The sequence below is a fragment of the Aspergillus heteromorphus genome (assembly GCF_003184545.1).
Source record: "Aspergillus heteromorphus CBS 117.55 chromosome Unknown BO70scaffold_52, whole genome shotgun sequence".
Taxonomy (NCBI): domain Eukaryota; kingdom Fungi; phylum Ascomycota; class Eurotiomycetes; order Eurotiales; family Aspergillaceae; genus Aspergillus; species Aspergillus heteromorphus.
The window spans coordinates 94,441-121,302 of record NW_020290457.1 but is presented as its reverse complement, the minus strand read 5'-3'; the positions used below and the strand labels follow the sequence as shown (position 1 = coordinate 121,302).

Genomic DNA, 26,862 nt, shown 5'->3' with positions numbered 1-26,862 from the left:
TCCCCCCAAATCTGCCTACGGTCCGCGGGCTCGTGTTTCCTCCTGTTGAAGAAGCTATCTTGCCGCATACAGCTCCCGAACCTCCGCAGCGATGGCTCCTCGAGGGCCTGCGAAGGCTCGCGACTACGACTATGCCAATGTTGGTAAAGCCGGAAGGTCGGTATATTTGGAGGCGATTCTCCATCCTTACTGTCCCATGCCTTCATCCCCTTCGATCCTTCAAACCTCGTCCATCCATGACACAGAAGGCTGATGCAGGGGACGGGTACAGGCGCACTGGAATAACGCTCAAGGAAGGGAGGCGTGATGAACATGGAATGGAGGAAGTGGATGGAATATTTTCCTCCCCCGAGAACTCCCCCGTCAAAGAGATTGGGTTCAATAACGGGAATGAGACCTCGATCGGCTCGGACGGTATGTCCATGGACGAGGGTGAGTGCCCTGCCCCCTTTAATCTAGCCGTATCGCTCACGATGCAATTCTCACTGGCAGGTAATGGACCCGGTCCCGCCGACTTTCTCAAGGGCAGACGTGCATCTTATTTCCCGCCCCCCGTTGCGCGCTCTCCCAGGAAGACTGGGCTGACTGGTTCCCCGCGGAGGACTCCTGGCCTACGGTCTTCTCAAAGTCCGCAACGCGAACGCCTTTCTTCGAGTCCTTCTGATGGAAAAGGACTGGGAAGTACGAGGGGGGAATCGCGGCGAGGCATATCTCCGCTTACTAGTCGCTCCATTAATGCTGCACCATCTTTCAACCATGTAAATGGTGCGCGCAACACCAAAGGAAATGATAAAACACCGGCCGAAGCCATGAATGCCGGATTTTTGGACAGCGATGCCAGCAGTCAGCTAAGCACAGATGAGAATGGTCATTCTTTGAGCCATATACGTGACGACTTTGTTGACAGCTTCAACGCCGGTGACGATACCCTTATGGGCGATCCTGCCGATGATCCCGTCGATCATGGCGCAGAAATGGACGCTGCAACAGCCGTTGCTTCTGAGTCGCGCAAAAAGAAAAGGCAGGCCAGATCCATCCCCAAAGCCAAGAGAGGTGCAAGTAGCTCAAGGAATAGAATTCAAAACACCACCCAGGATAATGAGACGGAAGAAGAACCGACACAAAAGCGCAAGTTTCCCGGTCGGCCTCCAAGAGCCCAGCACAAGCCCGACGACGAAACCGGGGACCAAAGGCCGACAAAGAAAGCTCGAGTGTCTGATACAAGTCATGGAAATCCAAGCTCATCAGGCGACGCCGAATTGGATATGGTTGTGAAGGATTATGTCAACCGCACCGGACCATTAAAGGGCCGAAGCCTCTATATCTTGAAGCGCGAGGCGCCCTCGGATGTCGCTGCCACCCACACGCGATCAGGGCGTGTTTCAGTTCGACCGCTCGCGTATTGGCGAAACGAACGCTGTGTCTATGGGGATGGTGAGGCTGTCGAGGGCCAGCGGTATCCTCTTTCGACCATTAAGGAAATTATCCGCACGGAAGAGCTTGAGCCGGAGAAACCGAAGGCCAATAAACGCCGGCCTAGCAAATCTTCCAAATTTAAGAAAAATAAGGGGGAAGACACCGATGATGATGAGGAATACATTGATCCTTGGGAGAAAGAAAGCGGGGTTCTGCATGGTTATATCAGGAAGTGGGATCCCGAGATCCAGGCAGTGGGCGAGGATGAAGAGATTGTCGGTAGGTTTCTTTGCCTTTACCTCTTGTCAGACCTGTGTTGACCTAGCTGTCGCAGACCTCGCGTATGCACCCTCTGGTATCGAGACGAGGAGTGTCAAAGATTCCTCATGGCGGTTTGCTAAACTTCTCAGCTCCCCCTTCTTGGGCTCTGGGATCGTTGAATTACCGCCTGGCGGGGTCAAGAAGCCCAAGAATTCCAAGAAGATGCACATGGTATTCTATATATGTAATGGCAGGGTTCAAGTAGATGTATCTGGTGTGCGATTTAGCGCCGGAAAAGGATGCGTGTTCCAGGTTCCGAGAGGTCAGTTTGTTTCCTCCGCAGTAACCGGATCATGGTCGTCTGATATCGACGGATTCGCTGACTCCATCCCAGGCAATTATTACAGCTTCGCCAACACGCATAACAAAGATGCCCGACTCTTTTTCACACAAGGTTGCGTTCCGGTGGAAAATGACGGTTCGGCTCCGGGATCGGCGACCAAACCCGGGGCCATGGACGGTGATTCTAGCACGCCAACGGGACGTCCGACTGGTGCTGTTAAAGGCAGACCCAGGGGCAAGCAGAAAACAGGGGGCGGGCGTAAAGCGATGTAACTGGCTTCGGAGCCAGTTTCCACCTCCATCTGCTTTATTTTCACCCTCCCTTCTTTTTTTTACTTTTTCGAAACATCATTCACCACCTATATCCTGCCCGCCTGAGGGCTTTGAACTCCAGATTAGCGACCTAGTAATGTGAAATTGCTGGGACGGAGGTGTGCTTACGTCTTCATGTCTCCGTCCCTCTTATCATTTTCTAGGATTGTGTTTTTAAATACGCCAGGGTTTGGGCTGTACTAAAGTTATCGGAGTACCTTGAGTGGGACTGGAGTATATTGCAGGAGCTTGTTTTTTGCCATCTTAATTCCATTCTTCGGCACCATATCAGATTTCCTCCATCATTTCGTCATCCAAGTCCTCCAGCTCTAGGGGCGGGAAATCGCCCACCTCGACCTTCTCAGGTTTCACGAAGACTCCTGTCTTGTTAGGGCAGGAGAAGTAGCTCTGACCGCCTACGCTGCCATTGTTCTTCCCCAATGGCTCATCGAGTTCGACTCCCACCCACATAGGAAGAGCACCAGGGTCTAGGTCTGCTAAATTACGGTCCACTCCAGGGCGAGAGATCGTAGGCACGGGCCCAATAAAGCGAATAGTCCCTCGCCGAATATGGGGTGGCGAAGAGGGTAGAATAATGACCCGTCTGGCAACGGCAATGCCTACACATTTGGCCTACTTTAGCGCATCGTCTCTTGTGTGGAAGAGACGCTGGTGACGGGCATTACTCACCTCTTTGTTGAATTTCTGCTGCATCTTTTTCTGATTGTTGGCGCATGGAATCTTCCGGGGTAAGGGTGCTTGGATCAAATCTGCCAAGCTTTTGATTCTTCTTCCACGCCAGAACCGAGTTTGGGAGCGATTCATATGTCGACGTGGGAAGAACGTACTTCTCCACCGACGACAAATCGGTAAAATTCGGCCGGGCAGACTGAGGACGGGTATCATGAACCTATCAAATGCCATCCATCAATCAAGAGCAATTTGTAAGGCTCGAAACTAATATGGGGGCCATCACGGGTAAGAAACGGGAGTCACATTTGACCAACACCAGCCAGTGAGATATACTAGCCAGAAATGTACAGTACGGGGGTCCATAAGGTTGGCCAAAATGAAGAAGAATCTCATGATATATCTCGTATGGAAATAAAGACTGGGAGCTGAGAAGAAAGCTTACGGGTCACTGGTACATACCTCAATTTCGCAGCCTTTCATCAAACCCCAGTCGCCGATTATTGTATCATCGCCTTCAATCCATTGGTCAGGACGACCCGGTGCCCTGAGTCGCAGGCGTTGACTACTAGGAGAAATGCCTGTCATGGTTTCCAGTTTGCCTTTTAGCTGCATGACACTCCATGTTGGGGTGATGCGTTTCTCCGTCAATAAGCGTGACTCGGTGCTGGGGCCTGTAGTGGGCGTGGTAATGGCGACAGAGATGTCCATTGGGGTTGGTTGAAAAGCCATCATGGCCTTAGAGCAGCCCCGATCTTTCCAGGGCTGTTGGTCTGGAAGAGACTTGACTCTCTCTTCTGTTCTAGGCTGAAGTCAGAAGAGGTGATACCAAATGGAATGGGAAGGACAAGTCTGCTTCGCAAAAGAGACTGTGCGAAGAGGAAGATTGAAGAGTAGCAGAAGGGGCTTCCAAAATGGGAGCGGAGGTAGATTGTCAGTCGATTCATTAATCCATATATATGCACGTGATCCAGATAATATCTTCCATTTTTCATACATACATATAGGATGATAGATGAGGGAAGTAGTTATGAAGCAAGCAAAGGAATGGCCATTATCACTTACGGGCTTGAGGATGATTTAATGTACAGATCAAACAGCCTGTCAAATCTCAATAGCTTCCTGAAAGCGATGGCAAAGAAGTTATTCCCCAAAGCGGTGAGCTCAGGTTATTCTAGCGCGGTTCTGGCGGTGAGCTTAGCCAGTCAGGATACTGCCTCCAAAAGAAAACTCTAGATACAGTACGGAGCACATTGTAGGTGGTACCTACCTTAGGTAGATAGAGTAATTTGTAATCAGTGGCAAACCAGTTCATGTGTGTTAGATAAAACATATGTCATTTGGAGGCGGTATCCTGGACTATCCCATATATAGTAGGTACCTACTACTATTATTGACTTCGTACTCGATACATGGAGGTAGTAGGTACCGTATGGTATGGATTACTTGTACGGTACATAGCGATAGCGGCCCCTCGAGGGTCTTTCTTGCATCATTAATTATTCTCTCGGTCAACTTCATCATCTTCAATCATCCCTCCCCTGTCGGTCGGTACCTTCTCTTTTCCCTACGAACCCCCACACCCGGACTGATCTACTTGCCATACCGTCCTTTCTGGGGAAAGAAACATAGACTCTTGTAGAACCGTTAGGCTACCGAAGGGATATTATAGGGTCTGTCCTACTACCTGTGGGGGAAAGAAAGAAACCCCCCCCCCAAAAATGACCTCTGCCGGTGTGCCACTGCAGACGGACTGCAGTCAACCCCACCGTGATGATGCAGCGTATGAAGAGGAAAACGTCCATGAAGTATACCAGCAAATTGCCAATCACTTTTCTGCCACTCGTTACAAGGTACCACATCTCTCGAGCGCCGCCTTTCTGAACATTTCAATTCTTAAAAGATCTCGGTTAACCATCGATCACTGACAGCCCTGGCCCATTGTGGAACGCTTCCTCAAAGACCTGGAGCCTGGAGCTGTCGGCTTAGACGTGGGATGCGGCAACGGCAAGTACTTGACCGTAAATCAGGACGTCTTCATCGTGGCGTCAGATAGGTACCTCACCCTCTCTCTTTGATTTTCTACCTTGCCTTGATAAAAAGGGGCGTTGGGGGGGGGGTTAAGTGATGGTTTGAATATAAATCTTTCTATTTACAACATTTCGTATATGCCAATATACCCCCCATGTCATTTCCCCCAGAGACTTGTGTGAACGCAGATGTTCCATTTTCCACTGTTTTTGAAGGCTGATCAATCTACACAGATCTGAAAACCTCGCTCGCATTGCTCAAGAGCATCAGCCCCACTCGACAATCATGGCAGATATCCTCAATCTTCCACATCCGGAGTCTTTCTTTGATTTCGCCATCTCGATTGCCGTGGTCCACCATTTGTCCACTCTGGATCGAAGGGTCCAAGCTATTCGCGAAATCCTGCGGACGCTGAAGCCTGCCACCGCAGATTCTCCGGGTGGGAAAGCTCTGATCTATGTCTGGGCCCTCGAACAGAAAAGCAGCCGTCGAGGCTGGGACAAAGGGGACCAACAAGATGTGATGGTCCCCTGGATCCTAAAGGGAACACATTCTGTGGACACTCCACCCAACGAGCCAAAGGTGTTTCACCGATACTACCATCTTTATGAGGCCTCGGAACTGGCGCGGGATATAAATACGGCAGGCGGCTCTGTCCTGGAAGCTGGATATGATAAAGACAATTGGTGGGCTATCGCTTCCCGAACGGATCCAAAATCACTGTGAAATGCATGGATGCGGTGAAAGCCTCAGGGTCCAGCCTCGAGGCCAATCCCCCACATCTGCCTAGCATTAACAGCAGGAATGACGACACGAGCATTCGAATTGCCGCTCCATGGCTCTTTTTGAACGCACCCTTCATGTATCAAAGCCAGATGAGGACAATAAAAAAATGCGAGCATAAGCACTCGGGAGAACCATTTATGATAAGATCTCCCGTGAGTGAAGATATCATTCCGACCAGCGCTCTGCAGTTCGTAACGCAAAATACTCAGGCATAGGAGTCGTGTTCTTCATAACCTCCCTACGGAAGGGTTCGAGGAGGGAGACCGAGATTTGGTCCCAGCGGGCTGCCATGTCCACCACTCAGATCCAAGGGTCGTCCCAGTCTGTAGGATTCACGGGGAGGTGGAAAAGGCGGGAGCGGCGCAAAGGCAGGAACCCCGGCAGTAAGCTCTTCGACGGAAGGCAGCTGGGGCGGAGGAGGGATTGAACGTGATGCCGATCCCTTCCTTGGTCGAGACAGAGACGTGCTGGCTCTGCGGGTCCTAGGCGCTGGCGGATCTATTGCTGTGCTCGACAGTGAAAATGGAACCACACCAGCTCGGCGCGCCATTTCTTGTTCTCCCAATTGCCAATGCATGGCTTCCGCGGCTCTCCACGGAATGGCCATCTCTTCTGCCACCTTTGACCACATTTCTGCTTTGAATCTGGAATGACAGTTAGCAGCCATTTCGAGACTTCATCGAGCAAGCCTAAGAACAGTTCCCGAACAAACATACCTCTCGTACAACCTCGCAAGCTTGTTTTTCTTGTCCTCGTCCCACTCACTCCGGCGCTCCAAATAATTCTGGTAATGAAGACGGCAGCTTATAGCACTCCGGCCAGGAAGCCGCTTGCTAATATCCTCCCATTTCATACCACTTCCCCTCAATTCAATAATCAGAGCATCCTCTTCTGGAGACCATTTCGATTGTTTTTTTGCCGGCGATTCTGCTGTATGAGCTGGTTGAAGGCGTTTGGCAGGAACAGTAGCGGGGATTTTGGAGGTAAGCGGGGGCACCGAAGGGAGTGGAGTCGCCACAGGCATTGACGGTGCCACTGGGGTTTGTTGGATCACACTTGGTGGGAAATTGGAAGATGTGGTCACTGTGGTAGCCTCCTCTTCATCCTGGGGCTTCAGTAACAGTGAGATATCCACTTTGGCGGGAGGTAGGATGACCTGATTTTGTAACGCAATCATATGCGCGGTTCGCAACAGATGATATCTCTTCTCAAGTGGTGTGATGGTTGTGTAGCATAAAGCACCATAAGCCAAGCTGTATAACAATGGTTGCTTCTAGAGCTAAGATATGAAGTGGATCTTCACACCTCAACGCCAGTGAGGCAAGATGCGGAGGCAAAGGGCACCAGGATGCTGGGGACAGGAAGAACAATAACAGGCACAGCAAGAAAGACAGACGAATAAAAACAGGGTTCCTGGCCAGCAAGACAAACACCCTTGTTGAATCTTTCTAATTTGATGCTAACTAGCAACAGCGAGGATACCGGTGGCACTGCACAGGGCACTGCAGAAAGATCAAAGAGTGATAAGAACTGCCAATTTGGATCCCCGGATTACTGAAGCGGATAAGCATCAGAATGAGGCGATTGTATGCAGACGAAAGAGACGTTCCACCGTGGATTCGTGTATACCAGCGAGTTCGTGGGGCGGGGAGGAACTTAGTGTCTGGACGATAGTGTGCAGTTGATAATGTGAAGTCAACAGCAGCAAATCTTGATGGTCGATGGACACTATTGGGCCTCAAGATATACTACCAGCCGCGAGAGGGAAAAAGAGTAGAAACGAATCAAGGGCCGGTACTATGCAACGAGGGTAATGGAGGGGGATGCGAGAAACTTGAAGGCGAGAGGGGAAAGAGAGTTGAGAGCTAGGGAAAGGGAGAAAAGGCCAGACGAGACAGATGAAACACCTGGAGATGCATAAGAAGAGAGATCATCGGCAGTGACAGCTGATGTGCAGCAAATGAGAAGCTCAAGCGGTAATAACGCTCCTATGGGGGAGGGAGAGAAGAAGCTAGGGAAGAGGCGAGGCCAGGGCCAGTGGGTTCGAGAAATCGTTTAATAAATGACATTAATATTATGGATTGACCGTTGCTGCTATTTTTTTTTGTTTTATTTTATTACTTGTTTTATCATTTATTTTTATTTATCGGGATTGGTATTATTATTATTCCTCACCCCCTTGAGGGACAAGCCGTTATTCCCCTCCCCCCAATGATCAGTCCAATGAGATCCCCGCCAGACATCAGTTACAACGGGAGTATCAAGTAGGGTGCTTAGGCTTAAACAGCATCGGCATGATTTGGTTACCAGAATGGCATTTGACTCGGAAACCCACGCAATAGCTTAGCGTCTTTCTGGTGGCCCAGGAATTCGCAGGCCAAAAGTAAAATTAAATTGGAAAAGGGAAAAGGCCCCCTCACCCCCCCCTCCCCCCAAAAAATCCCCTCTTTTCTCTTTCCTCCCCCCTCTCCCTCTCCCTCTCCCTCCAAAATCGAAGAACAAGAAAGAAGAAGAGCCGTGACCAGATTTCCATCCTCCTCTCCAATGCCACTTCGAAAAGAACAATACATGATAGTAGTAATAACCAAACTAACTACGGAGCACTAGTGGTAGTAGTAGTGTTTATCAAAACGGTCCCACCCGCGGGTACTATATACACTCGAACGGAAGGCTTTTTACAGTACTGTGTACTGGCGGTCAAACCTCGCCCGAATGTTCGAGCCCAGCCCTGAGTCTTGTTAATGACTCGGTTGGCTGATTGCGGATGAGTTGGCGAGCGAAACAGGATGGACGCAATCAAACCGTCCTGGCCTTAGGGTACGATCTGCCCGCCTAATTACTATCTGATTACCATCAAGATTTTTTTTTTCTCGAATCGACGCAATACTACTGCTACTACTACTACTACTCCTCCTCCTCCTCCTCCTCCGTACTAATAATAATAATCCTACCACCACCATCATCATCATCATCATCATGACGACGAGGAGAACAGTGCTAGTGACAGGGCCAAGTAGTCTGTAGTTCGTGCCCTGGGAGTATAGGATATGTGGACTAGGTACTTACTTCGTAGGTGTCTCTGTGATAATTAGTATATGTCAACCAGTACCGATGGCACCTGTCTCTTTCGGCATCCCTATTCCAACCACACGATCCTTGAACCTACGGGGACATGTGTTTAGATCTTAATCGACTTTTTATGACTTGTGTCTACATGGCCATGCAAAAAGCGACGCAGTGGAAGGCACTGGGTGCAGGGGGGTTTATATTGTGATTCAACAAGAGGATGGTTGTAGATATAGATCAAGCGAACTACTAATTGGAGACAGAAAAAAAGCTCAGGAAAAAGCCAAAAAGTCATTTAAGCTACTCCGTACAGGTTACCGGGAACCCCTAGGACCCGAAGGTCTTCTACCCAGTAGTGGTACGAAGTACTACTCCGTACTTTCCAACTCTAGGATGGGCCAGATTACCACCAACCTGGAAGCAAGGTCCAAAAAAGAAAAAAAAATTAAAAAAAACCCCTCGTTAGACAGCAGAGGAACATGGTTCCTCCCTGTGGAGAATCCCACCATCCTAGCAGGCTAGCATGGTAGGATGTGGAATGGCCTTAGAAGCCCCAACCAGAGGGTAAAAACGGGCGACAATAATAATGGGGACGATGCGTAACAACGATAGCGTCAATCCCCGTGCCTTTTACCCCATTCCCTCGGCCGAAACGGGAACAAGAGCGCTCCCCATTGGCTTGAAAAGGTGGAAACAGGGTGCTTTATATTTCTGTAGGGGGGGAATAAAAGAGGCGTGTGTAAACCAGCGACTTAATAAAAAAGAGTCCCTGTTTTGCAATTGTGATGATGAGGATGAGTTGTTGTTATTTATTACCTAACTTACCTAAAGGTACTGTACCTTCTAGGTAACTATTAACAGTATTTTTTCTTTCCCCCCTCCTTCCCCTCCTGCCTCTTCCTGTGTTTTGGTTGGTTCCTGCTCAATCTAATTAAATTTCCGAGTCCCAACGGCCCTGGGTTCCTCCAGCCAATTAGTCCTAGCCCGTCCGGATGGATCTGTCAACGGCGAACGAACCCCAAGCCTTGAACGGCAAGTAGAATCTATCACCCATTACTATTCGCCCTGACTGTGGCACCTAGGTAATATCTAAACAGGCGCTAACTAGGATCCGGGGTCTGTTGGAAACCATTCGCCTCCTTCATATTATTTCTGCACTCCGTGCCTTTGCTTATAATTGACTGGCTTTCTCAGTCCAAGCATCAGGGTAAGTCCATAATTACTCTGCCCATGGGATGTCCAGCAACTACTGATCGGTTGTACATCCAAATGCTGGTGGATTCTCTCACTTGCACTACGCACAAAGTATACCTTCGGGGTTAAAGAACAAGTTGTCATTAGTCGAGATGATAAGCCTTTTGGAGGGTGAGGATACCACGGCCCATGGTACGTAATTGCGACAACACCTACCGAGTAGCGAAGTGATACATCCACTCGCGGTGTTGTCAATCGAGTGACAAGGCGGCAAATCGTCCTTTGCGATTGTGGATCAACGGGTTCCGTACCTCGCAAGTGGGCTTTCGGTTCCTTTAATCAACGCCTGCTATCTGTCTACTCCGTAATCAGTTGCAGTGCAAACTCCAGAGTATCTATCTACTTCCATACACAGTCAGTGGTCGGTGGTAGCTTGGTCTTTCTCCCTCGGTTTTCCCTTACACTCTTACCTTTTCTGTCAGGCTAGAAGACCCCACATCTGGCCTTGTCCAACCTTCAGCTTGAACGACTGTGTATGGAATTAGATACTACGGAGAACTTAGATAAATATCATCTTCGATTCAAGAACAACCCCCCCCCACCTCTCCTCTCTTCTGTCAGCAGCTACTCTCCAAATTTATGGGTTGGCTTTTGATGCACCGAATATTGGGTCATAGCACTAAGGACCTTCGATGCTGATCAACTCACAAACAAGGTAGTGCTTGTGCTGATTCCTTCAGACCATCTATTACATTAGTACGGGTTACTTTCCCAGGCCTTGTATGCATCCCACGCATGGACGCTGATGTGTGTGGTCTTTTTGCATTTATTGTGTTTCTCAACATATCAACATCTCAACATACAACGAGCTATCCCTCAATCGAATAAATAAACCCTAATGGGATTATCAGTGCCCTTCGTGAGGCCATGGGCAAGCCGAAAGACCTGTAGATTTATTTGCCCATGTTTTGCATCTCCCGAAGTTCACTGTTTTGTGTGATTAGCTCTTGGATATCTAGCCTTGCATGGTTCCAAACTTAACAGTCATGAATCATTTTCTATTCCCGTCATGGGTATTCCGTACGGAATACTACCATGGTTTCGGGTATGGTTGGATCCCGTCCTGCTGAACCCTTCCGGGTGACGGATGAGATTTCGCGATCCCCGGGTCTCGATGACTCCCTGTAAATTAGTATCTGTTGATCATTTGGGCTGGAACCACAAAGATGCAGTCCATGCTAGCTCCAGACTCGCTGTGCCGAACTGATTGCCGCCAAAGACGCGTCTTTCGCTTGCCCTGCGCTTGTACGGAGTACTCTACTGTGTGGCGGAGTGGACAGTGGTAGGATGGCAACACCTAATGAAAGTTGGGTCCACTATCCTATCCACCTGTTCATTTTCATCTCCTAGCACGAAGTACTCCTCTGCCCAGTACGTTCAAGTACGGCTGGGTCTCTATTTTAACAGTAGTACCACCGTCTGCCGCTGAACAACGCTGGGACGGGTGCTGCCTCTGTTAGGCTACCTCGTATATATGTCGCTCTCACTTCTTCGGTTTCCACTTGGACTTTTTAACATCCTCGTGATGTCGGCATTGAGAAGTTGAAGCTATACAGTGTGCACATACGGAGGCCCTGGAAGTACTGTACCTATACGGAGTACTACCTACCTTACTACACACTACACAGGGTATGTAAGTAACAAGTTGTATGTTTTTTTGGTGCGGAGTACCTGGACCGTCGACCACGGCTTGTCTTCGAACGACGGGGCCGCGGGAACAAGGGGTTTCCCGCCAGCTGCAAGTCCTGCAAGATTACCTAGGGACCAGTGGGGACGGGTCAAACGGTGGCTTGCCTTAAAGTATTATTCCGACCAAAGTGGTGGAGAAACCAGAACCCACCCGCGTCCAATCAGCACCGGCTCGGGCTCCGTGTTGACAGGCCAAGTGGGACCGACTACGCCAGCTTAGTCCGTTCCATTACTCAGTGACATGGCAAACGCACGCACTGGCTGTCGCAGCCTCGCAGCCTCGCAGGGCAGCCCGGCCTCGCTACCACTATCTAATTCGAGAGGCACTGTTACGAGGCTCGCCCACCCTTATTGATGAGTTCATGACCATCTGTCCCGGTGCCCACAGACTTGGAGTCTTGGAGTTGGGAGTTCACCCGTATCCCGAGCATGAAGCTTTGTTGAAGCCTTGAATGGCATTACGTACAACCTTGTTTGTCCCTCCACAATAAATGCAAGCTACGTATTATAATTATCTTGATTCTATCTCCCTCGGATTCCGGTGGAACCTTCCCAGCAGCGATAGGTATTAGGTACCCTAAAAAAAAAAAAAAAGAGAAAAAAACCTGGCCTGCCCAAATATAGTTTGCGGGCGAGCAAACCACGAACATTGGATGGACTACGGAGTACTAGGTATGTATGTGCGATATTGGGTGACGTGACGCAAAGGATGCAGTCCAACAGTACCGTGGACGCAGAGGCGGTAAGTCACCGCCAGATCGATCCATTCGGAGAATTCATTGGCATGAATAGCCAAAACATGGCTCAATACGTGACGCCTGCCTATTACCGCAGGATCAGCTTCGATTTGTTAAACATTATTACGTCCCCTCTTTCGGGGGGAGGGGGAAGGGCTTCACGTAGGTCGAGTCTAACCTTAACAAGCCCCGGGCTGTCTGACTCCTGCACAACAACAACAACAATAATAATCATAATGATAATAATAATAATAATAATGATAATAATAATAATAGCAATCAACCGGAATAATAACTACTATTAGTATTATTACTATCCTCATACCTAACCGTTGCTATAATACTGCGTACTAATAAAATGATGAAGCCACTGTTCATACAAGTCAGAGACTAAGGAAATGGCGGTGGGTTACGCTCTGCCGCGCGGGCCTAGAACATGCACTGCTTCCCGTGTATCTCTGCTTCTTACTGCTACTGTGTACACTACTACTTACCCCCTACTGCTTAATAGCCTGTCAAAACGCGTGAACTCGCTGCTTGCTGAGTCGACTTCGTACCCAGGTGGACCGTAGACACCAGACACCAGACTGCAAAGTCATAAAGTCTACTCCTAGGGTATCAGCACGGTCACTAACCCCCCTCCGCCTCTCTCCCCCGGTACAGAGTACCTAGGTTGGGGACCAGATGCGAAAGTACTACAAGATGACCAGACCCAGAGGCCGTGAACCAGGCAGTGTCTGTTACTCCGTTCCAACTCCGCTGGCTCTCCCCTCGTGTTCAGGGAAAGCTTGGGGCTGCACATGGGGTTTGTGCTTTACTCCTGTCAAGTGTCAACACCTGTCCAATCTAGGCGGGATGGATGGCTACTGATACTGACTGGGGAGTACGACTGTTCTATCTACCAGTTTTTACTACCGTCCGACCCCGCCGAATACTACTTGAGCCGTCGGCAAGCGACAAGTAGATAGACCGCGTGCTCCGTAGAGGACTGAACATAGTAAGGACACTTCCAGACCAAGATCCAGCACGGAGTACTCCGTAGTGATTGGCGTCATCAACGTTGACCGGGAAGTCCAAACGGCGACGAGGGTGGTTGACAAACCCCATTGGACTGACCTCGGTGGGGTTGGGCAAGGATCCTTTTGTTCTATCTATTCCTGGCGCGCCATGATCGTCGCAGGAAAATGTCCGACGCCTCTCAAGTAGTATTAGTCTCAAGCCTCAAGTCTCAAGGACCCCACATCCATGGTCCCATCTGTTGTCCATGTCATTATTATTGACTGAAAGTTTGGTTCTTCCGCCTCCCAGTCCCGGTCCCAGCCCCAGCCCCAGCCTCCCAGCCTCCCCGGGCCATGTTCCTTTCCTTTCCCTCTTACCTACTCCGTACGTGCTTTGGCCAAGTACTAACCATACGCCTGCTCGTTCCATGGCAATTGCCAGTTTGCCATACCTTCCAGCGCCCTGAAAACTCGAGGTAGAAATACTTTTTTTGGTACAATCAATGCACTCGGTGATCGGGAGTAGTGACTACTCCACGGTAGTGGTCCGTCTACGGTTGTGGGCCTTCGGAGTGACTGGTATCTGGATCAAAGCGTTCGCGTTCCCTACCCCTGCCCAATATGATCCCAAACTCTCAATCGCATGGTCCGTGCCTTTGTGAGTAAACAGAACACAGACACCGTGCAGCAGCATCCGCCTCGAGCATACACCCTGATAAAATACCTTCCGGTCATAGAGAAATAAGGATACAGAATGCTACTACTCCGTGGTAAGAGACACGCCACTTCGGCAGGGAGCAGGACGGGTACGTACGTACGTACTAAGAAGAGAGTACCTACCTACCCAAGGTAGGTACTACTCCGTACCGACTTTAGTCTACCTAGGAAGTACGTAGCATATATAGTGTGTAGAGTCTTCGCAATAGAAATACTAGATAGATGCCCCTACAGACTTCTGCAAAGTACTACTGCCACTGCTATCTGCAGAGTACTTAGTCTAGATACTACTATATGTACGTACTAGATAGTCCTAAATAGAGGGTCCGCCTCGGGTTGGGGAGGAAGTCTGGAACGGGCTGGGGATCGTCACTTCGTGGCAAAGCTGAGAAAAGTGGTCCTGTGGCTATGGAGACGACCCTTGATATTCGACGCTGCCCAACATGAGTGGATCTCTCTTCGGGTTAGCTGAGGCCTAGAACCAGGAAGCTTGGAACGGTGTGAGTTGGTTCTCATCTCGCACTGCCATCGCTATTATTATTGCACGGAATTCCAACAATGCCTCGGTACTCGATATTCCGCACCACCACCACCACCACCTCCTCCTCCTCCTCCTCCTCCTCCTCCCCCTCCTCTTCACCCCTCTTAGAGTCCAGAGGGCTGGCAGGTACCCTGACCAGGTATGTGAGGAGTTTACACATGTTGGCACTCCGCACTGAGTACTTTAGCCAAACTTCAAGGGGCGGCACTATCGCACTGTATGTAGGGGAAAGAAGATTGGTGGGTGCTGGGAAGGGAACGCAGCTGTCACCTTCCCGAGCTACTATGTAGACTAGGACAGGACCCATATTTATAAGTTCCTTCGGGCTTTGTCATCCTACTTAGTTAACTAAATAATAACTATTGTGCTGTGGTACGGAATAGAGAGGCACTTTAGGTAGTACTTAGTATCTACCGTTCGGAGTGGCTGCTATCTACTGCTACGGAGTAGATACTGAGTCGTGTTTTGAATTGTTCACTGCTAAATATCCAGAGATCTGTGGAGGATTTACCAATGATTATTGCTCCAGGACCACCCCCACTATGTAATACTCGGATTGGACTTTCTCTAGACCGGTATTCCTGTCTCTCAAGTCGCTGCAGAAGGCCATTATTGTTCCAACTTCCACGATCTAGTAGAATCGTTCTTGTCATTTCTTGGCAGGGTGACGGTGCGCCACCAGCCGATCGCCCTAGATAGACAGACACCTATGACGATTCCGGAAACATTTGCCTTCGGAGGGGGGCCAAGTCAATCTCACTCGGCACTCGTGTCCCAGTCGCCCGGAACTCATTAATGAAATTAGTAGCACCACGGCTATCCAGTGTTTAGTGAGGATTCTGATGATAGAGAGACTGGGATCGAGTGCGGAGTTTTTCGGGCCTGGTTAATCTGCAGGAAACCATGGTTCGTCGCAGATTAGACGCACCTTAGCTATGTACTACTTACTATCGAACAGCAAAGCTGCCGGGTACCGGAGTACGATATGCTATTCCGTACAATATCTTACCTAGTACATATAAAGTACTAGTAGTAGTCTAGATGTACATACCCAATAAGCAGGCATCGGTAGGCCCAAATCAGACAGTCCACGGGGGAGCCTACAGTGTAGTAGATACTTAGTTAGGCGGGAGGAGGGCCCAATGGGCCAGCCCTGGTGGACCATATACTTTGTGCCTCGTAGATAATTGAGATTAACCGAAGTGCTCCGTCGCCATCAATATAGTGTTATCTAGCCTGATCTGAACTCTGAAGCACTGTGGCAGCCAGAGGAGGGGTCCGGATCAGATAGCTCCGTCAGCCTTCGGGTATCTAGGTATTATTTACTATGGACGGGACTTGCGAATTACAGAGTCCTACAACAGGTATCTGATATATTAAACAGTCGGTTATCGGTTATATTGCCAGGGCAGAGTATTGTTTGGCAGGTAATCACGCCGCCCCACCTCCGACAGGTGAAACAGCTACAGGAACACCCAGGTCGAGTGTGGGGGAGGCCAGGAAATTACCACGAGGATGATCGCGATCCCGGCAACCCGGGCTTGGTCATACTGATCCGTACTGGATACCTACAGGTAGTACCTAGCTTACTTCACTGATGAGTCTTGTACGTATTGTTATTAGCATCATCGTCATCGTCATCGTCATTGCCATTATTATTATTGCCAGCCGCGACCTTCAAGAACCAGTTCATGGTCTAGACTAGGTCCCTCCCTACCTTAGTAATAGGCTAGTAGTAGTTACTCGGATGAGCCCGCCCAACCCCGTCCGTAACAAACCACCTTACCTACCTAGTACTATAAGGTAGGTACTCCGTATTATTTGGATATACTTGTTTGTATGGCGGTTGACGCACAACAGGCATAGAGGTAATTAAGTGTAGGCCTAGGTAAGTTTCAGACGCCTCGACAACTACTTAGTAGTTGATAAGAAGAAAAGCCAGATTGAATAATTAGAACGTACCTTAGAGGGCATCCCACAAACCAACAGAGTCGTGTGACAGGAATGGTTTGATCATGACTCCGTAAGACCGGGCGCCCCCAGTCTAGTCCGAGATTTATCGTTTGTTTACCTTCCAGGGACTCATCCCTGTCCCTGTCCGTCCCTGTCCGTCCCTGTCCCCAATCCCCATCGCCGTCCGCCCCCATCCGCCCCCGCCCCGGTCCAGGCCAGGTGCCGCATCCCGCCGCCGCCCAATTTGCTCGAAACGTCCCATGTTCGAGACTCCCCGAAGGTTGACCCCTCTGTCACCGGAATGGGTCATGTCTCGCAGCCGCCTCGCTTGCGGTGTGGCCCAGCAGGGACAGATACAGAGAGGTTCGGTACCTGACTGGTTGGGTCTAGAATCATCATTTCCGCGCGGATGGTTTGGTGGCGGCCAGAACCTGATTGATCTTGAACCCCACTCGATCTCTCGGGGTTAACGTCAATCAGTGCGCTATGGGGAGAGGGAGAGGGGGGACTCTGTGACCTGTGACCTGTGTACTGTGTAGGTATGCTAATTTGTATAGCCAGGTATGTGACAGGGGTGGGGTGTATTCACTCAGTCATTCACCTCGGATCGGATCCGAAGCAGACAAAAAGAAATACTCCCCCTAAGCAGTATCTAGATCCTTACTTGCCATCAGTGTGGTGCAGTGCAGATGTCATCTGACCCTAAAGGGTGCATGGCAGGTGCCATATGTAAGCAACCTCTTGCTATGCTTTCCGATATGCACATTGCACTATAACGAACAAAGACCACTGCGATTTCTTGGGAGACACTTCACAGCCAGGGGTACAGTGGTTTTTCACAACCAAGCATTGGATTCTTCCATAGACAACATAATGATACAATGCCCCATGGCTAGAAGAAAACAGCCCTCAGATGGCGATGCCTTTTCTCTGTGGTACCGGCTTAATATTCCTGGTTCATTCAGGTGGCTCTTTATTGACATTACATCCGAAGAACTCTTGTTATTCTGGGACAAACATCCTATCTGTCTATCGCAGGAGACTTGGCACCGGCAGGAATGGTCAACAGCAGCAAAGGGAACCGGATCCTGACTGCATGTCCGGGGTTGGCCTTTGTCCTATCATCCTTCTTCCGTGGCTTTCTTCAGTTGTTCAGCCAGTCTCCTGCGTCTTTCAATCCTTTCCATCGGACAATGCGGCCATGTTGTACATTTACAAGTACAAAGGAGTCTAAAGAGAACCAAGAGCCGAAACAAACAACTAAATGGGAGAGAAGACCGCCATGCTGTTGCCACGCATATGACTTCAAGCCATAAAAGAAATTGATACTCTGCTTTTTGTTCATCTCTTGATCATGTCTTCTCAGCATGTCAATCGTCTCATCATATATCACCCATCTTCGTCCTTCTTCTCAGCCTCATCTTTTAGAGTCTATCGTGGCTTGAGTCCTACGGAAATCAATCGATGTCGCGAAGCCTATCCATGGTTCAACCGGACTTGCCGCATCCGAAAAACCAACAACAAACGGTGGGTCATCCATGCGTATTATATTGACCGGTTGTCGGTGGACTTACTAGTCTTTTAGAATCCAACGATAATCTCTGACTGGGAGTCTCACTTTTCAAATCACTACATCCAACCTACCAGGGGATTCAAGAATGTAGTGGGACGCAAAATCAAAGGGACAACTACCAAAAAGGGAAACCTGAGCTACAGAAATACGGCGCTGACAGTGTTCCTTCATACGCCTCTTTTTCTGAACTGGTTGGAAAAATACTACAGAGCCCATGGGCGATGCAGCCGCCAGAAACGATGCCTGCTTTGTGGTTTTCATGACCTGAGTAACGCCTATTGGGGCGTTGACCCTCAGAGGACGTCTCAGGTTGAAGATATATTCCTCCCACAAGTCTGGGACAGGATACGAAAAACTTGCTGGAAAGATTTTTCGATGGAAGAACAGCATGATGTGTGTGAGTTTCTAGGAAAGTTATTTGAGCAGCTGCATCATGAAGCCGACACAGAGGGGTGAGGAGGCAATTCTCCTGCTTGCGTATAAGAGTCAGTAACTAACACCAAAAAGTGAACAGGAAGTCAAAGATATCTTCGAAATCCGAACCAGCAATGATCACACATGCCAGACGTGTTCTTATGTCATGGAAAAGCGGCCTAATAGGAAGCTCATCCTTGTTGCTGATTTTGGACCGGAAAAACAACCTGGATCCGACAGGATCACAGAGCTATTGAAGACGTCACAGCCAAAGTTTGAGGCTAACTGTGAGCAATGTAAGAAACAAACTGTGCATCTTCCACGTGAAAGGATTACCTACCTGCCGGAAATCTTTTTTGTCCAGGTAAATAGGTTCTTCTCCAACAAAAAAGATGGAACGAATAGATTGATTCACCCGGTCGAGGTCGGTGAGCAATTGATAATTCCTCCAGAGATTCTCGAGGGGCCGTTAAAAAGCGCGGAGAAGGCTTGCTATGAGCTTTATGCGATCATCTGGCACAGTGGTCAGTCAACAGTTTGTGGTCATTACACATGTGCTGTCAAGGATCCTAAGGGTCAGTGGGCATATGTTGACGACGACGCCGTTAATCCTAACCCATCAACGAAGAGAATCTTTGGCCACAGAGCTCGGCAACAAGAAGCGTATGTATTGGCATACCGGCGCCTACCGTTAGACAGGAAATTGCAGCTTGGTCCTCAGAAATTAGCCGAAACACAGGATGGATCAGGCGCTCGACCGACGACCGACGCTGGGATAGTCGGGTCTGGTCTACCAGAGCTTCTTCCCCAGACAGACCCGCCTGATGACCCATTGCCCCCACCCCAGGAGCTGGCTCCTTCACTGGAAGAGCCAGTCGTGGACCTGGATCAGGCCATTGAGTTTGTTGGAACCAATTTAAATTGGTCAGTGAAGGAGAAGCTGGCCCTTTCCACCGGATCTGGGCCTCTTATACAGATACATGGCAGAGCAAGAATCCAGAAGGCCAAGATCCAGCTCACGCTTGTCTGTGAGCAAACGGGCGAAACTCTCACTGGGGAAGGAGAAATCTCCCTTCGAAATCCCAACAGAAAATCCGAGAAGAAGGCGTCTTCCACGGTCATGAACACGAGGAGCAAGAAGGGTCAGGAAGCGGCTCCAACAACCTCTGGCAATGTAGCGAAGCCGCGGGGCAGAAGGAAGAAGAAAGTGTGAGTTATTGATTATGTATGGGTGTGCTGTCTTCGTTTGGCTTGGATAGAACCTTAATAAATTTCTACCAAACTTGTGCTTGTTGATGCTGTGACGCTATACTATATATTTATATATATATCTAACTATCATGTTTGTATTGTATGTATCCGCCCCACTTTGACTCGACACACTTCTATTTATTGTTCCATCACTACCTCCTAACTGCCCATGACCTCCAACCCGCCTGATGGAGACCATCCATACGAATCAATCCCCCCCTCAAACCACTCCTTCGACCGTACAATTCCTTGACCACCTGATCTCACGCCTTGATACCGCAAGCCATGGCCACCTGTCCGGAGGCTATCAACTACCAGCGGAACGCCGCCTTCCCTTCCCTGCTCTGAATCCATCCCAAATCCCAGAAGTCAAGTCACTGATGCTGACTCTCCACTGCATCTTTCCCAATGAACTCCTCCTTGCATTGGATATCCTGGACCGAAACCTCGTGAAGCGTTTCGTGCGTGGTGACAACCCGCCGGGCCATCCCGCCGACGCTCATGTCACCACTCCCCCAACAACAGAAGATGTCTTTCTGGTGCTTTCAGCCTCTACCAATAGCGGCATCACCACCCCGTCAGCACCCTCGAAGCCCAGACCTTCTGAACTAGACCAGAAAGGCTACGAAGTGCGCCTGCTTGCCTGGAACTGCACCTGTCCCACGTTCACGCTGGCCGGTTTCCGCAACCTCCTTGGCCCAGAAGTGGACGAGAACGAGGGTTCTTCTCTCTTACGCCCCGACTTGAACGAACCCCCCCGTAGACCAGTCGCCTTGCAGAGTCACTATTCGTTTGGCGGAACCTTGACACGGGGATTGACCAAGTCGTCGCCACCTGCCGTTTGTAAACACCTTCTTGCCTGTCTGCTGAAGGTGCGCTGCCCGGGCCTTTTTGGTCATCGTGAGAACGATGCTGTTTCCGTCAGCGCCGCGGAACTAGCGGGCTGGTGTGCTGGCTGGGGTGGATGATTCCATTCCGTGAGAGTTGCCTATGATTTAATATCTCTCATCGTGTGGGATCGATTGATGTTCAAGCGAATATTCGAATAACTATCGTGTGGTCCCTTTTCTGAAGAAGCTCATGGTTGATACAGCCAGCCACATGTTCTGCCAACGCTCGCTAATGAAGCACTATGTATTGTTTAGATAGGGGATGTAGCGTGGTAGCTGACCCTGCGAGGCGGATTTGCTGATAGACCGATCGTCGAGGCTTAATGCTGCCAAGGAAGGCATGGTGGAATGGTGGGTTCTAGAGCCAGCGACATGCTGTAACGGCAGGTGTTGTCTACGCTACTTCGTGGGGAGTGTCCCGGCCAGGCTCTGTGATGATTTGCTGCGTGTCATTGGAGAGATATTTAGACGCTCAGGAGCATTGGAAGAACCGGGAGATGATTGAAAGCAACGAAATACGAGTTTGGCGTGAGGATGTGCACCAATGGCGGATTTGCGGGCGTCTGGGATTCCTAAGATCCCAGGTATATTATTTCCATCGGTTCTCACCTCGGAGGACTTTGACGGAATACTACCGCCATGGATATCCCCAACGTACAAGTTTCCAGGCAGCTATACCTAGTAGTCGCATAGAAATTACCGTAATGTACATTTCGATGCAGAGACTGAATTGGTCTAGAATGATCATATCGCATTGAGCCTCTGGCTCACCTAGTCGCCCCGTTGTCCCTTTTTCTTGGACTTGTCCTTGGATCCATCCTGGTCCTCCTTCTGCTCCCCGTTGATAGCGCCGTTGGCTTTCTTCGCGGCCTCCTTCTCATTCTTGGCCGCATTGGCCTCCTGCTCCCTCTTCAACTCGGTCTCTTCTTGCTGTTGCCGGTTCTGAATCTTGTTCTCGATCAAATCATGGAACGCGGTGATGGCCCGGATTAAGCTACTCAAGTAGATCGCCATTAATTGGTCATTGGTCTTGATGCTCATGGCTCGCGCCAGATCGCTGTTCTCCGTTGGCTGCTCTGGCCCACCACTGATCCGCGGCGTCGCGGCCGGTGTGGAAAGGTTGGGAAGGAGGTTGAACACATCTTGAAGGTTACCCAAGATAGCGTGGTTGACCGGTAGCTCGTGGTCGAGGACTTTCTGCAGATATTGCCCAATGTCCCGCAAACGTAGATGCAGGCCTTGCAGTGACTGCAGTTGCGATGTGATGCGGGTGGAGAGGGTTCCGACAGCGACGTCCCTGATATCCCGGAGAAGGTGCTCCACTCCGATCTCCTCTGCCTCTTCTGCTTCGATTATGGACGGGGTATGGACGAAAGTCTTGGATGTCGTGGTGCCATCCTAGATCATGGTTGATGGATATTAGCTTCTCGTGCCCCCATGCAGATATGAAGATCGACGGTACACTTCAACGACTCACATCCTTGATCTCATCGACGGCAAAGTAGGCGTCTGTAGGGACGCCAACTTCCTTTGGTTGGACGTCCACAATCACCAGCAAGGGGTTTGGCGTGTATCTTTTGAAGAGTTCGTTGATTTCGAGGTCAGAAGCCCGTAACTTCGGGCCCGAGTGATACCATCCAACCAGCTTCTCGCGAGCGTTGATCTTCTTGAACATATCCCTCATCGACTCGACAAAGTTGTGATCCAAGAACCACACGGACGGGTCCTTCTCGTCCTCCTCGAAGGGCACTAGATACCTCGATGTTAGCATCGCACAACGTGGGAAGCGGAGAGAGAAAAGGCCAATGGCGCACCGGCGAAGCTGTTGGACACCCGGACATTCTGGCCGGAGTTCTCTCCCAGCAAGACACCAACCACACGTTTCCGAGTGCCCTTGGCCGAGCGACCGTAGTGATCTGCGACAGAGAGGAGAACTAATGGAGCAACGGTGACGGTCCGCTGGACGAGGGACAGGGTGTCCGCCGTGGTGGCAGGCATGGCGGAAACAGAACGAACGCGGACGAGCTGTTACCAGCAGAGAAGATGGGAACTATGGGATGGGATGGAAGGAGAGTAACAGGAGATCACAGGGGGGATTGGGATGCGGATGCGGATGAAGAGAGGGAGGAGAACGGAAGCAGAGAGCAGAGCAACAAGACGTTGATGACGATGGAGAGGAGAGAAGGGAAGCTGCTGAGCCTCTGGAGCTCCGGGCTTGCGCCACCGGCTCGTGGCTGGAGAATGGACGCCTGAGAGCCTGAGGGCCCGAGGACCAGCCACCGGTGTGGTTGTTGATGCCTCAGGCACTAGTTGGAGACACGTGTTCTGGGACTAGACCCGAGTCGGACGCTCTCTGGGTAGTTAGTGCAGGGGGATGGGGTTGATGGGGTTGATCGGGGAGATGGGGGGACATCATGGATGGAATATGGCCGGTTCTACTGCTACCTACAGAGGACCTGCGACAAGTTGCAGTCCAGTCCAAGACCGATGGCCAGCAACCCTGTCCTCGTCCGAGAAGCGGTGCCGTTCGACGCGAATTTCCCAGAACCTCGGGTGCGCGACTCCACTCTCTCCGGTCGGTCGGCCTCTTTTCACCCCCAACATGCAGTTTCTCCGTCCCCTTCTTCCCTTTCCCCGACTTTGCGCCCTTCCCCGTCTGGCCGATATCTCCTCTTTCTCTCGTCGTCCTCCCCCCTCACCCTCCTCTCCCCCTCCCTCCCTTCTCGATACCCCTCCTGATTCCCTTGCCGGAGACTTCTGAAAAGCGTTCCCCCTCCTCTTTTCATCCATCGCATCACAATGGCTCCCATCACGGAAGAGGTCGTCAATGGCCTGAAGGATGTCATCGGAAAGCTCGAGGCTCGTGTTGAGGAGCTGGAAGGCCGCCTCACTAACCAGTCAAAGCCCAAGTCGGTTGCGGAGCAGATGCGCATCATTCTCATGGGACCCCCTGGTGCCGGTATGCTTGTCTCGAACCCTTCCCCTTCGATATATCACTGTCGTTCTCTCGTTTTCCGCCCGGCGGAACTCTGACCGGTATCCCTCTTTAGGCAAGGGTACTCAGGCCCCCCGGCTGAAGGAGAAGTACTGTGCCTGCCACTTGGTAAGCAAGCAAATTGAAATCGCCCTTGGAGCCATGGACAATAAAGACTAATGCGGGCCGGAATTCTGTAGGCTACCGGTGACATGCTGCGGTCCCAGGTCGCCAAGAAGACGGCATTGGGTAAGGAGGCCAAGAAGATCATGGACCAGGGTGGCTTGGTCAGCGATGAGATCATGGTCAACATGATCCAGAGCGAGCTTGACAACAACGCCGAGTGCAAGAACGGGTTTGTACTCCCTGCACGCGACTCTGCTTACGTAGATCCCTCCAGGCAGGTTGGCTAACGGTGTGCACTTCTAGTTTCATCCTGGACGGGTTCCCTCGCACTGTTGCTCAGGCTGAGCGCCTCGACGACATGCTGGCTGCTCGCCAGCAGACGCTCCAGCATGCCGTTGAGCTGAAGATCGACGATGCCCTGCTTGTCGCCCGTATCACCGGTCGCCTGGTTCACCCGGCTTCCGGACGCTCGTACCACAAGATCTTCAACCCTCCCAAGGACGAGATGAAGGATGACGTTACTGGCGAGCCCCTGATCCAGCGTTCTGATGACAACGCGGACACCCTGAAGAAGCGCCTCGGCACCTACCACGCCCAGACCGCTCCTGTTGTGGAGTACTACAAGAAGACCGGTATCTGGAAGGGCATTGATGCCAGCCAGGAACCCGGCCAGGTGTGGAAGAGTCTGCTCGGTGTCTTCCACAAGAACTAGATGCCACCCTCGCGAAAAGAAGTTCATTGTCTTTAACGGGGAGGAAGAGATAAGAGATGTGATATGATGTCGAGGTCATGTATAGGCTTTGCTGCCTGCGCTGACAGGTTAAAGAAAGGGAGAAAAAGTCCTGCATTGACCGGGCATGGAACTTGTCTTTCTAATGTCCTTATATAGACAGATACCCTCAGGTGGGGATCTATCTGATATGTATAGTAGTAATTTTCTTTTGCGGAATTCGAACCAAATTCGGATGAGACGATTCAACTCGGCTCCTCCAACATGATCATGTAAACAAACCCGGTACCTATATTTCATGGATTTTGTTTGGCTGACGCCAACACGTGCCACTTCCCAGGTTACGCTCATGGGCTGGTCATTTGTGTGTATCACAAACAACAGCGCCACCATTCCGAATGCGTTTAAGGGACTGCCATGTAGCCTAGAATACTAGATACTTTACAACACCGTCGGGTATACAGTGGACTCGATCTTCTCCGGATACGTCAATCCACCCTGTCGCCTAACCTCATCCATGACTTCCATGATGGTAATGCTCTCCTCCCACGGAATGGTCTCACTTTCCAGCTTCCCATCGCGGAGGCATCGCGCGACCTCGTCCGCCTCCCAGAACATACCCTTCCCATCACCAGGGAACGGACATTCAACTTCCTTGAGCTCTCCCTCACCCTTGACGGGAATAATGCGGTACCGTTCGGGACGGAAAGCCGGCCCATCTACTTGGATCTCGCCCTTGGTGCCTTGGATGCGAATTGCCGGACGGGCCGAGTTGGTCTCATCAGGATCCGTCGATACCCGGAGATGTGTCATCGCCACAGCCTGCGACTGACCTGGATGGGGAAGATTGGACGGTGTGCTAGTCGGGAAGCTCAGGAGGATCGTAGTCGCTTCATCGGCCCCGGTCAGATGATAGAGCGTCATATGGGCAGAGATGGCCGAGGGCGGTTTCCGCTGGTCCCGGGGAAGGGTATGATACAAGGTTTGAAAAGCCCAGGTCAACGAATAGACACCCACTGTAAATACGTGCTGGTCAGCTACATCCACGCTTACACACGGGCAGCATAAGATGCTATAGACTGGACGGATGGGGAAGACCTACAATCCAGCAAACACCCACCCGCCAGATCCTTGTTGACCATCCGATGCTCCGTTCCCCATTTCTCCTCGACAGGGTCCCCAAAACTGTTGTCGGAGATAACCCGGAGCACCTCACCGATGGCGTTGTTTTTGATCAGGTCCCTGACCTGAATACTCAGCGGGAAGTACCGCGTCCAAACGGCCTCCATCAGGAACAGCTTCTTCTTCTGGGCCGTGTCGCATAGGATCTTAGCCTGGGAGGCATTGACGGTGAAGGCCTTCTCGCAGAGGACGTTCTTCCCCGCTTCGAGGGCAAGCATCGCATTCTGGAAGTGGTGAGAGTGCGGCGTCGCGATATACACGACGTCCACGTTGGCGTCGACCACGAGTTCCTCGTAGGAGCCATAGGCAGCACAGGGAGCCGGAATACTGGTGTCTGAGATGAACTTCTCCGCCCGGGCTGAAGACGATGACGATGCCACTGCGACGACTGTGTGGGAGATATCGGATGCGCCGCGGATTTTGGGGTCTCTCAGCAGATCTCGCACGAAGGCTGTTTATTGGAGGGCAAAGACGTGAGATGGAGTGTTCGCGAGGATTGGGTGAAGGGTCAAGAGACATACTATCAGCGATCCATCCTGTCGCTATACGGGTAGAAGAGTATTGTACGCATTGATTAGCCTGAGAACTGCGGAAGACGACTGATTGTCTGGGGGGGTGCGGGGATCTATCTTACCCATGATACCCCACCGAACGTTGTAGGGAGCCATTGTTGAATGTGGTTGCGAGGCCAAATGCGACGTTTGAGTTGGATTGGTGCTATGGGATAGGTGGAAGGTCCAGCGCCGACGGGGGGAACGACGTAGTACTTATAGGAAGAAAGGCAGCTGCTCTCAAGTGTCCGATATACCTAGCATCTCTCGAGCCTACCGCGGAGTTGCGCCGAGTGGGGCACGGGCAACCCGCCGACGTCATTTACCGACCATCCTTAATCTCTCCATAGTAAATAAGACAACTAGATACTGTATAGG

General features: G+C 50.7%; 11 protein-coding genes across 11 annotated transcripts; 6 read left to right on the top strand and 5 right to left on the bottom strand.

The window, feature by feature from the left end:
• The first annotated feature begins 109 nt into the window (after positions 1–109).
• On the top strand, positions 110–2,611 carry BO70DRAFT_366788 (Cupin domain protein). Its single transcript, XM_025544425.1, has 4 exons — positions 110–432; positions 493–1,695; positions 1,751–1,999; positions 2,072–2,611. Exons 1-4 carry the CDS (start codon positions 237–239, stop codon positions 2,290–2,292), a joined length of 1,869 nt encoding a protein of 622 aa, XP_025394511.1. The 5' UTR covers positions 110–236; the 3' UTR covers positions 2,293–2,611.
• Positions 2,543–4,146, bottom strand: BO70DRAFT_366786 (TBCB family protein). Its single transcript, XM_025544424.1, has 4 exons — positions 4,087–4,146; positions 3,484–3,823; positions 3,022–3,241; positions 2,543–2,951 (listed from the first exon to the last, which is right to left on the bottom strand). Exons 2-4 carry the CDS (start codon positions 3,751–3,753, stop codon positions 2,620–2,622), a joined length of 822 nt encoding a protein of 273 aa, XP_025394510.1. The 5' UTR covers positions 3,754–3,823; positions 4,087–4,146; the 3' UTR covers positions 2,543–2,619.
• Positions 4,147–4,644: 498 nt separating this feature from the next.
• On the top strand, positions 4,645–6,146 carry BO70DRAFT_187894 (tRNA (carboxymethyluridine(34)-5-O)-methyltransferase). The gene is made up of 3 exons (XM_025538486.1): positions 4,645–4,874; positions 4,953–5,077; positions 5,286–6,146. Exons 1-3 carry the CDS (start codon positions 4,743–4,745, stop codon positions 5,776–5,778), a joined length of 750 nt encoding a protein of 249 aa, XP_025394509.1. The 5' UTR covers positions 4,645–4,742; the 3' UTR covers positions 5,779–6,146.
• On the bottom strand, positions 5,928–7,325 carry BO70DRAFT_187888 (MYB DNA-binding domain protein). The gene is made up of 2 exons (XM_025538485.1): positions 6,555–7,325; positions 5,928–6,482 (listed from the first exon to the last, which is right to left on the bottom strand). The coding sequence occupies exons 1-2, from the start codon at positions 7,013–7,015 to the stop codon at positions 6,077–6,079; spliced, it is 867 nt and encodes a 288-aa protein (XP_025394508.1). The 5' UTR covers positions 7,016–7,325; the 3' UTR covers positions 5,928–6,076.
• Positions 7,326–14,067: 6,742 nt separating this feature from the next.
• On the top strand, positions 14,068–14,281 carry BO70DRAFT_366782 (uncharacterized protein). The gene has a single exon (XM_025544423.1). It carries the CDS (start codon positions 14,086–14,088, stop codon positions 14,242–14,244), a length of 159 nt encoding a protein of 52 aa, XP_025394507.1. The 5' UTR covers positions 14,068–14,085; the 3' UTR covers positions 14,245–14,281.
• Positions 14,282–14,522: 241 nt separating this feature from the next.
• BO70DRAFT_366781 (uncharacterized protein) lies at positions 14,523–15,312 on the bottom strand. The gene has a single exon (XM_025544422.1). The coding sequence runs from the start codon at positions 14,998–15,000 to the stop codon at positions 14,812–14,814; it is 189 nt and encodes a 62-aa protein (XP_025394506.1). The 5' UTR covers positions 15,001–15,312; the 3' UTR covers positions 14,523–14,811.
• Positions 15,313–18,142: 2,830 nt separating this feature from the next.
• BO70DRAFT_187846 (ubiquitin carboxyl-terminal hydrolase) lies at positions 18,143–20,069 on the top strand. Its single transcript, XM_025538484.1, has 3 exons — positions 18,143–18,320; positions 18,379–18,818; positions 18,874–20,069. Exons 1-3 carry the CDS (start codon positions 18,258–18,260, stop codon positions 19,991–19,993), a joined length of 1,623 nt encoding a protein of 540 aa, XP_025394505.1. The 5' UTR covers positions 18,143–18,257; the 3' UTR covers positions 19,994–20,069.
• Positions 20,070–20,252: 183 nt separating this feature from the next.
• BO70DRAFT_254620 (uncharacterized protein) lies at positions 20,253–20,999 on the top strand (the record flags this gene model as incomplete). The annotated part of the gene is made up of 1 exon (XM_025538833.1): positions 20,253–20,999. A coding segment is annotated over one exon (747 nt), but the record flags the coding sequence as incomplete, so codon positions are not given.
• A 419-nt stretch (positions 21,000–21,418) lies between these two features.
• rpn8 (proteasome regulatory particle lid subunit RPN8) lies at positions 21,419–23,285 on the bottom strand. Its single transcript, XM_025541549.1, has 3 exons — positions 22,736–23,285; positions 22,399–22,670; positions 21,419–22,319 (listed from the first exon to the last, which is right to left on the bottom strand). The coding sequence occupies exons 1-3, from the start codon at positions 22,917–22,919 to the stop codon at positions 21,693–21,695; spliced, it is 1,083 nt and encodes a 360-aa protein (XP_025394503.1). The 5' UTR covers positions 22,920–23,285; the 3' UTR covers positions 21,419–21,692.
• A 42-nt stretch (positions 23,286–23,327) lies between these two features.
• On the top strand, positions 23,328–25,033 carry adk1 (adenylate kinase ADK1). Its single transcript, XM_025544421.1, has 4 exons — positions 23,328–23,880; positions 23,972–24,024; positions 24,096–24,250; positions 24,325–25,033. The coding sequence occupies exons 1-4, from the start codon at positions 23,721–23,723 to the stop codon at positions 24,731–24,733; spliced, it is 777 nt and encodes a 258-aa protein (XP_025394502.1). The 5' UTR covers positions 23,328–23,720; the 3' UTR covers positions 24,734–25,033.
• On the bottom strand, positions 24,973–26,637 carry BO70DRAFT_366778 (Gfo/Idh/MocA family protein). Its single transcript, XM_025544420.1, has 2 exons — positions 25,854–26,637; positions 24,973–25,767 (listed from the first exon to the last, which is right to left on the bottom strand). Exons 1-2 carry the CDS (start codon positions 26,149–26,151, stop codon positions 25,193–25,195), a joined length of 873 nt encoding a protein of 290 aa, XP_025394501.1. The 5' UTR covers positions 26,152–26,637; the 3' UTR covers positions 24,973–25,192.
• Between the last annotated feature and the right edge of the window lie 225 nt (positions 26,638–26,862).

What these genes read in the sequence shown, in the direction of transcription:
- BO70DRAFT_366788 (XM_025544425.1), top strand. Translation starts at nt 237, where the DNA reads ATGACACAGAAGGCTGATGCAGGGGACGGGTACAGGCGCACTGGAATA. An exon ending in CGAGGATGAAGAGATTGTCG is followed by an intron (nt 1,696 to 1,750) that starts GTAGGTTTCTTT and finishes TAGCTGTCGCAG; the next exon opens with ACCTCGCGTATGCACCCTCT. An exon ending in CGTGTTCCAGGTTCCGAGAG is followed by an intron (nt 2,000 to 2,071) that starts GTCAGTTTGTTT and finishes ACTCCATCCCAG; the next exon opens with GCAATTATTACAGCTTCGCC.
- BO70DRAFT_366786 (XM_025544424.1), bottom strand. Translation starts at nt 3,753, where the DNA reads ATGGCTTTTCAACCAACCCCAATGGACATCTCTGTCGCCATTACCACG. An exon ending in TGAAAGGCTGCGAAATTGAG is followed by an intron (nt 3,242 to 3,483) that starts GTATGTACCAGT and finishes GGCATTTGATAG; the next exon opens with GTTCATGATACCCGTCCTCA. An exon ending in AGCAGAAATTCAACAAAGAG is followed by an intron (nt 2,952 to 3,021) that starts GTGAGTAATGCC and finishes CCAAATGTGTAG; the next exon opens with GCATTGCCGTTGCCAGACGG.
- BO70DRAFT_187894 (XM_025538486.1), top strand. Translation starts at nt 4,743, where the DNA reads ATGACCTCTGCCGGTGTGCCACTGCAGACGGACTGCAGTCAACCCCAC. An exon ending in TTTCTGCCACTCGTTACAAG is followed by an intron (nt 4,875 to 4,952) that starts GTACCACATCTC and finishes GATCACTGACAG; the next exon opens with CCCTGGCCCATTGTGGAACG. An exon ending in TTCATCGTGGCGTCAGATAG is followed by an intron (nt 5,078 to 5,285) that starts GTACCTCACCCT and finishes CAATCTACACAG; the next exon opens with ATCTGAAAACCTCGCTCGCA.
- BO70DRAFT_187888 (XM_025538485.1), bottom strand. Translation starts at nt 7,015, where the DNA reads ATGATTGCGTTACAAAATCAGGTCATCCTACCTCCCGCCAAAGTGGAT. An exon ending in CTTGCGAGGTTGTACGAGAG is followed by an intron (nt 6,483 to 6,554) that starts GTATGTTTGTTC and finishes CTGTCATTCCAG; the next exon opens with ATTCAAAGCAGAAATGTGGT.
- BO70DRAFT_366782 (XM_025544423.1), top strand. Translation starts at nt 14,086, where the DNA reads ATGCACTCGGTGATCGGGAGTAGTGACTACTCCACGGTAGTGGTCCGT.
- BO70DRAFT_366781 (XM_025544422.1), bottom strand. Translation starts at nt 15,000, where the DNA reads ATGTGTAAACTCCTCACATACCTGGTCAGGGTACCTGCCAGCCCTCTG.
- BO70DRAFT_187846 (XM_025538484.1), top strand. Translation starts at nt 18,258, where the DNA reads ATGTCGCGAAGCCTATCCATGGTTCAACCGGACTTGCCGCATCCGAAA. An exon ending in CGAAAAACCAACAACAAACG is followed by an intron (nt 18,321 to 18,378) that starts GTGGGTCATCCA and finishes CTAGTCTTTTAG; the next exon opens with AATCCAACGATAATCTCTGA. An exon ending in CATGAAGCCGACACAGAGGG is followed by an intron (nt 18,819 to 18,873) that starts GTGAGGAGGCAA and finishes AACACCAAAAAG; the next exon opens with TGAACAGGAAGTCAAAGATA.
- rpn8 (XM_025541549.1), bottom strand. Translation starts at nt 22,919, where the DNA reads ATGCCTGCCACCACGGCGGACACCCTGTCCCTCGTCCAGCGGACCGTC. An exon ending in GGTGTCCAACAGCTTCGCCG is followed by an intron (nt 22,671 to 22,735) that starts GTGCGCCATTGG and finishes CGAGGTATCTAG; the next exon opens with TGCCCTTCGAGGAGGACGAG. An exon ending in CCGTCGATGAGATCAAGGAT is followed by an intron (nt 22,320 to 22,398) that starts GTGAGTCGTTGA and finishes ACCATGATCTAG; the next exon opens with GATGGCACCACGACATCCAA.
- adk1 (XM_025544421.1), top strand. Translation starts at nt 23,721, where the DNA reads ATGGCTCCCATCACGGAAGAGGTCGTCAATGGCCTGAAGGATGTCATC. An exon ending in CATGGGACCCCCTGGTGCCG is followed by an intron (nt 23,881 to 23,971) that starts GTATGCTTGTCT and finishes ATCCCTCTTTAG; the next exon opens with GCAAGGGTACTCAGGCCCCC. An exon ending in AACGCCGAGTGCAAGAACGG is followed by an intron (nt 24,251 to 24,324) that starts GTTTGTACTCCC and finishes GTGCACTTCTAG; the next exon opens with TTTCATCCTGGACGGGTTCC.
- BO70DRAFT_366778 (XM_025544420.1), bottom strand. Translation starts at nt 26,151, where the DNA reads ATGCTTGCCCTCGAAGCGGGGAAGAACGTCCTCTGCGAGAAGGCCTTC. An exon ending in GGGTGGGTGTTTGCTGGATT is followed by an intron (nt 25,768 to 25,853) that starts GTAGGTCTTCCC and finishes ACGTATTTACAG; the next exon opens with TGGGTGTCTATTCGTTGACC.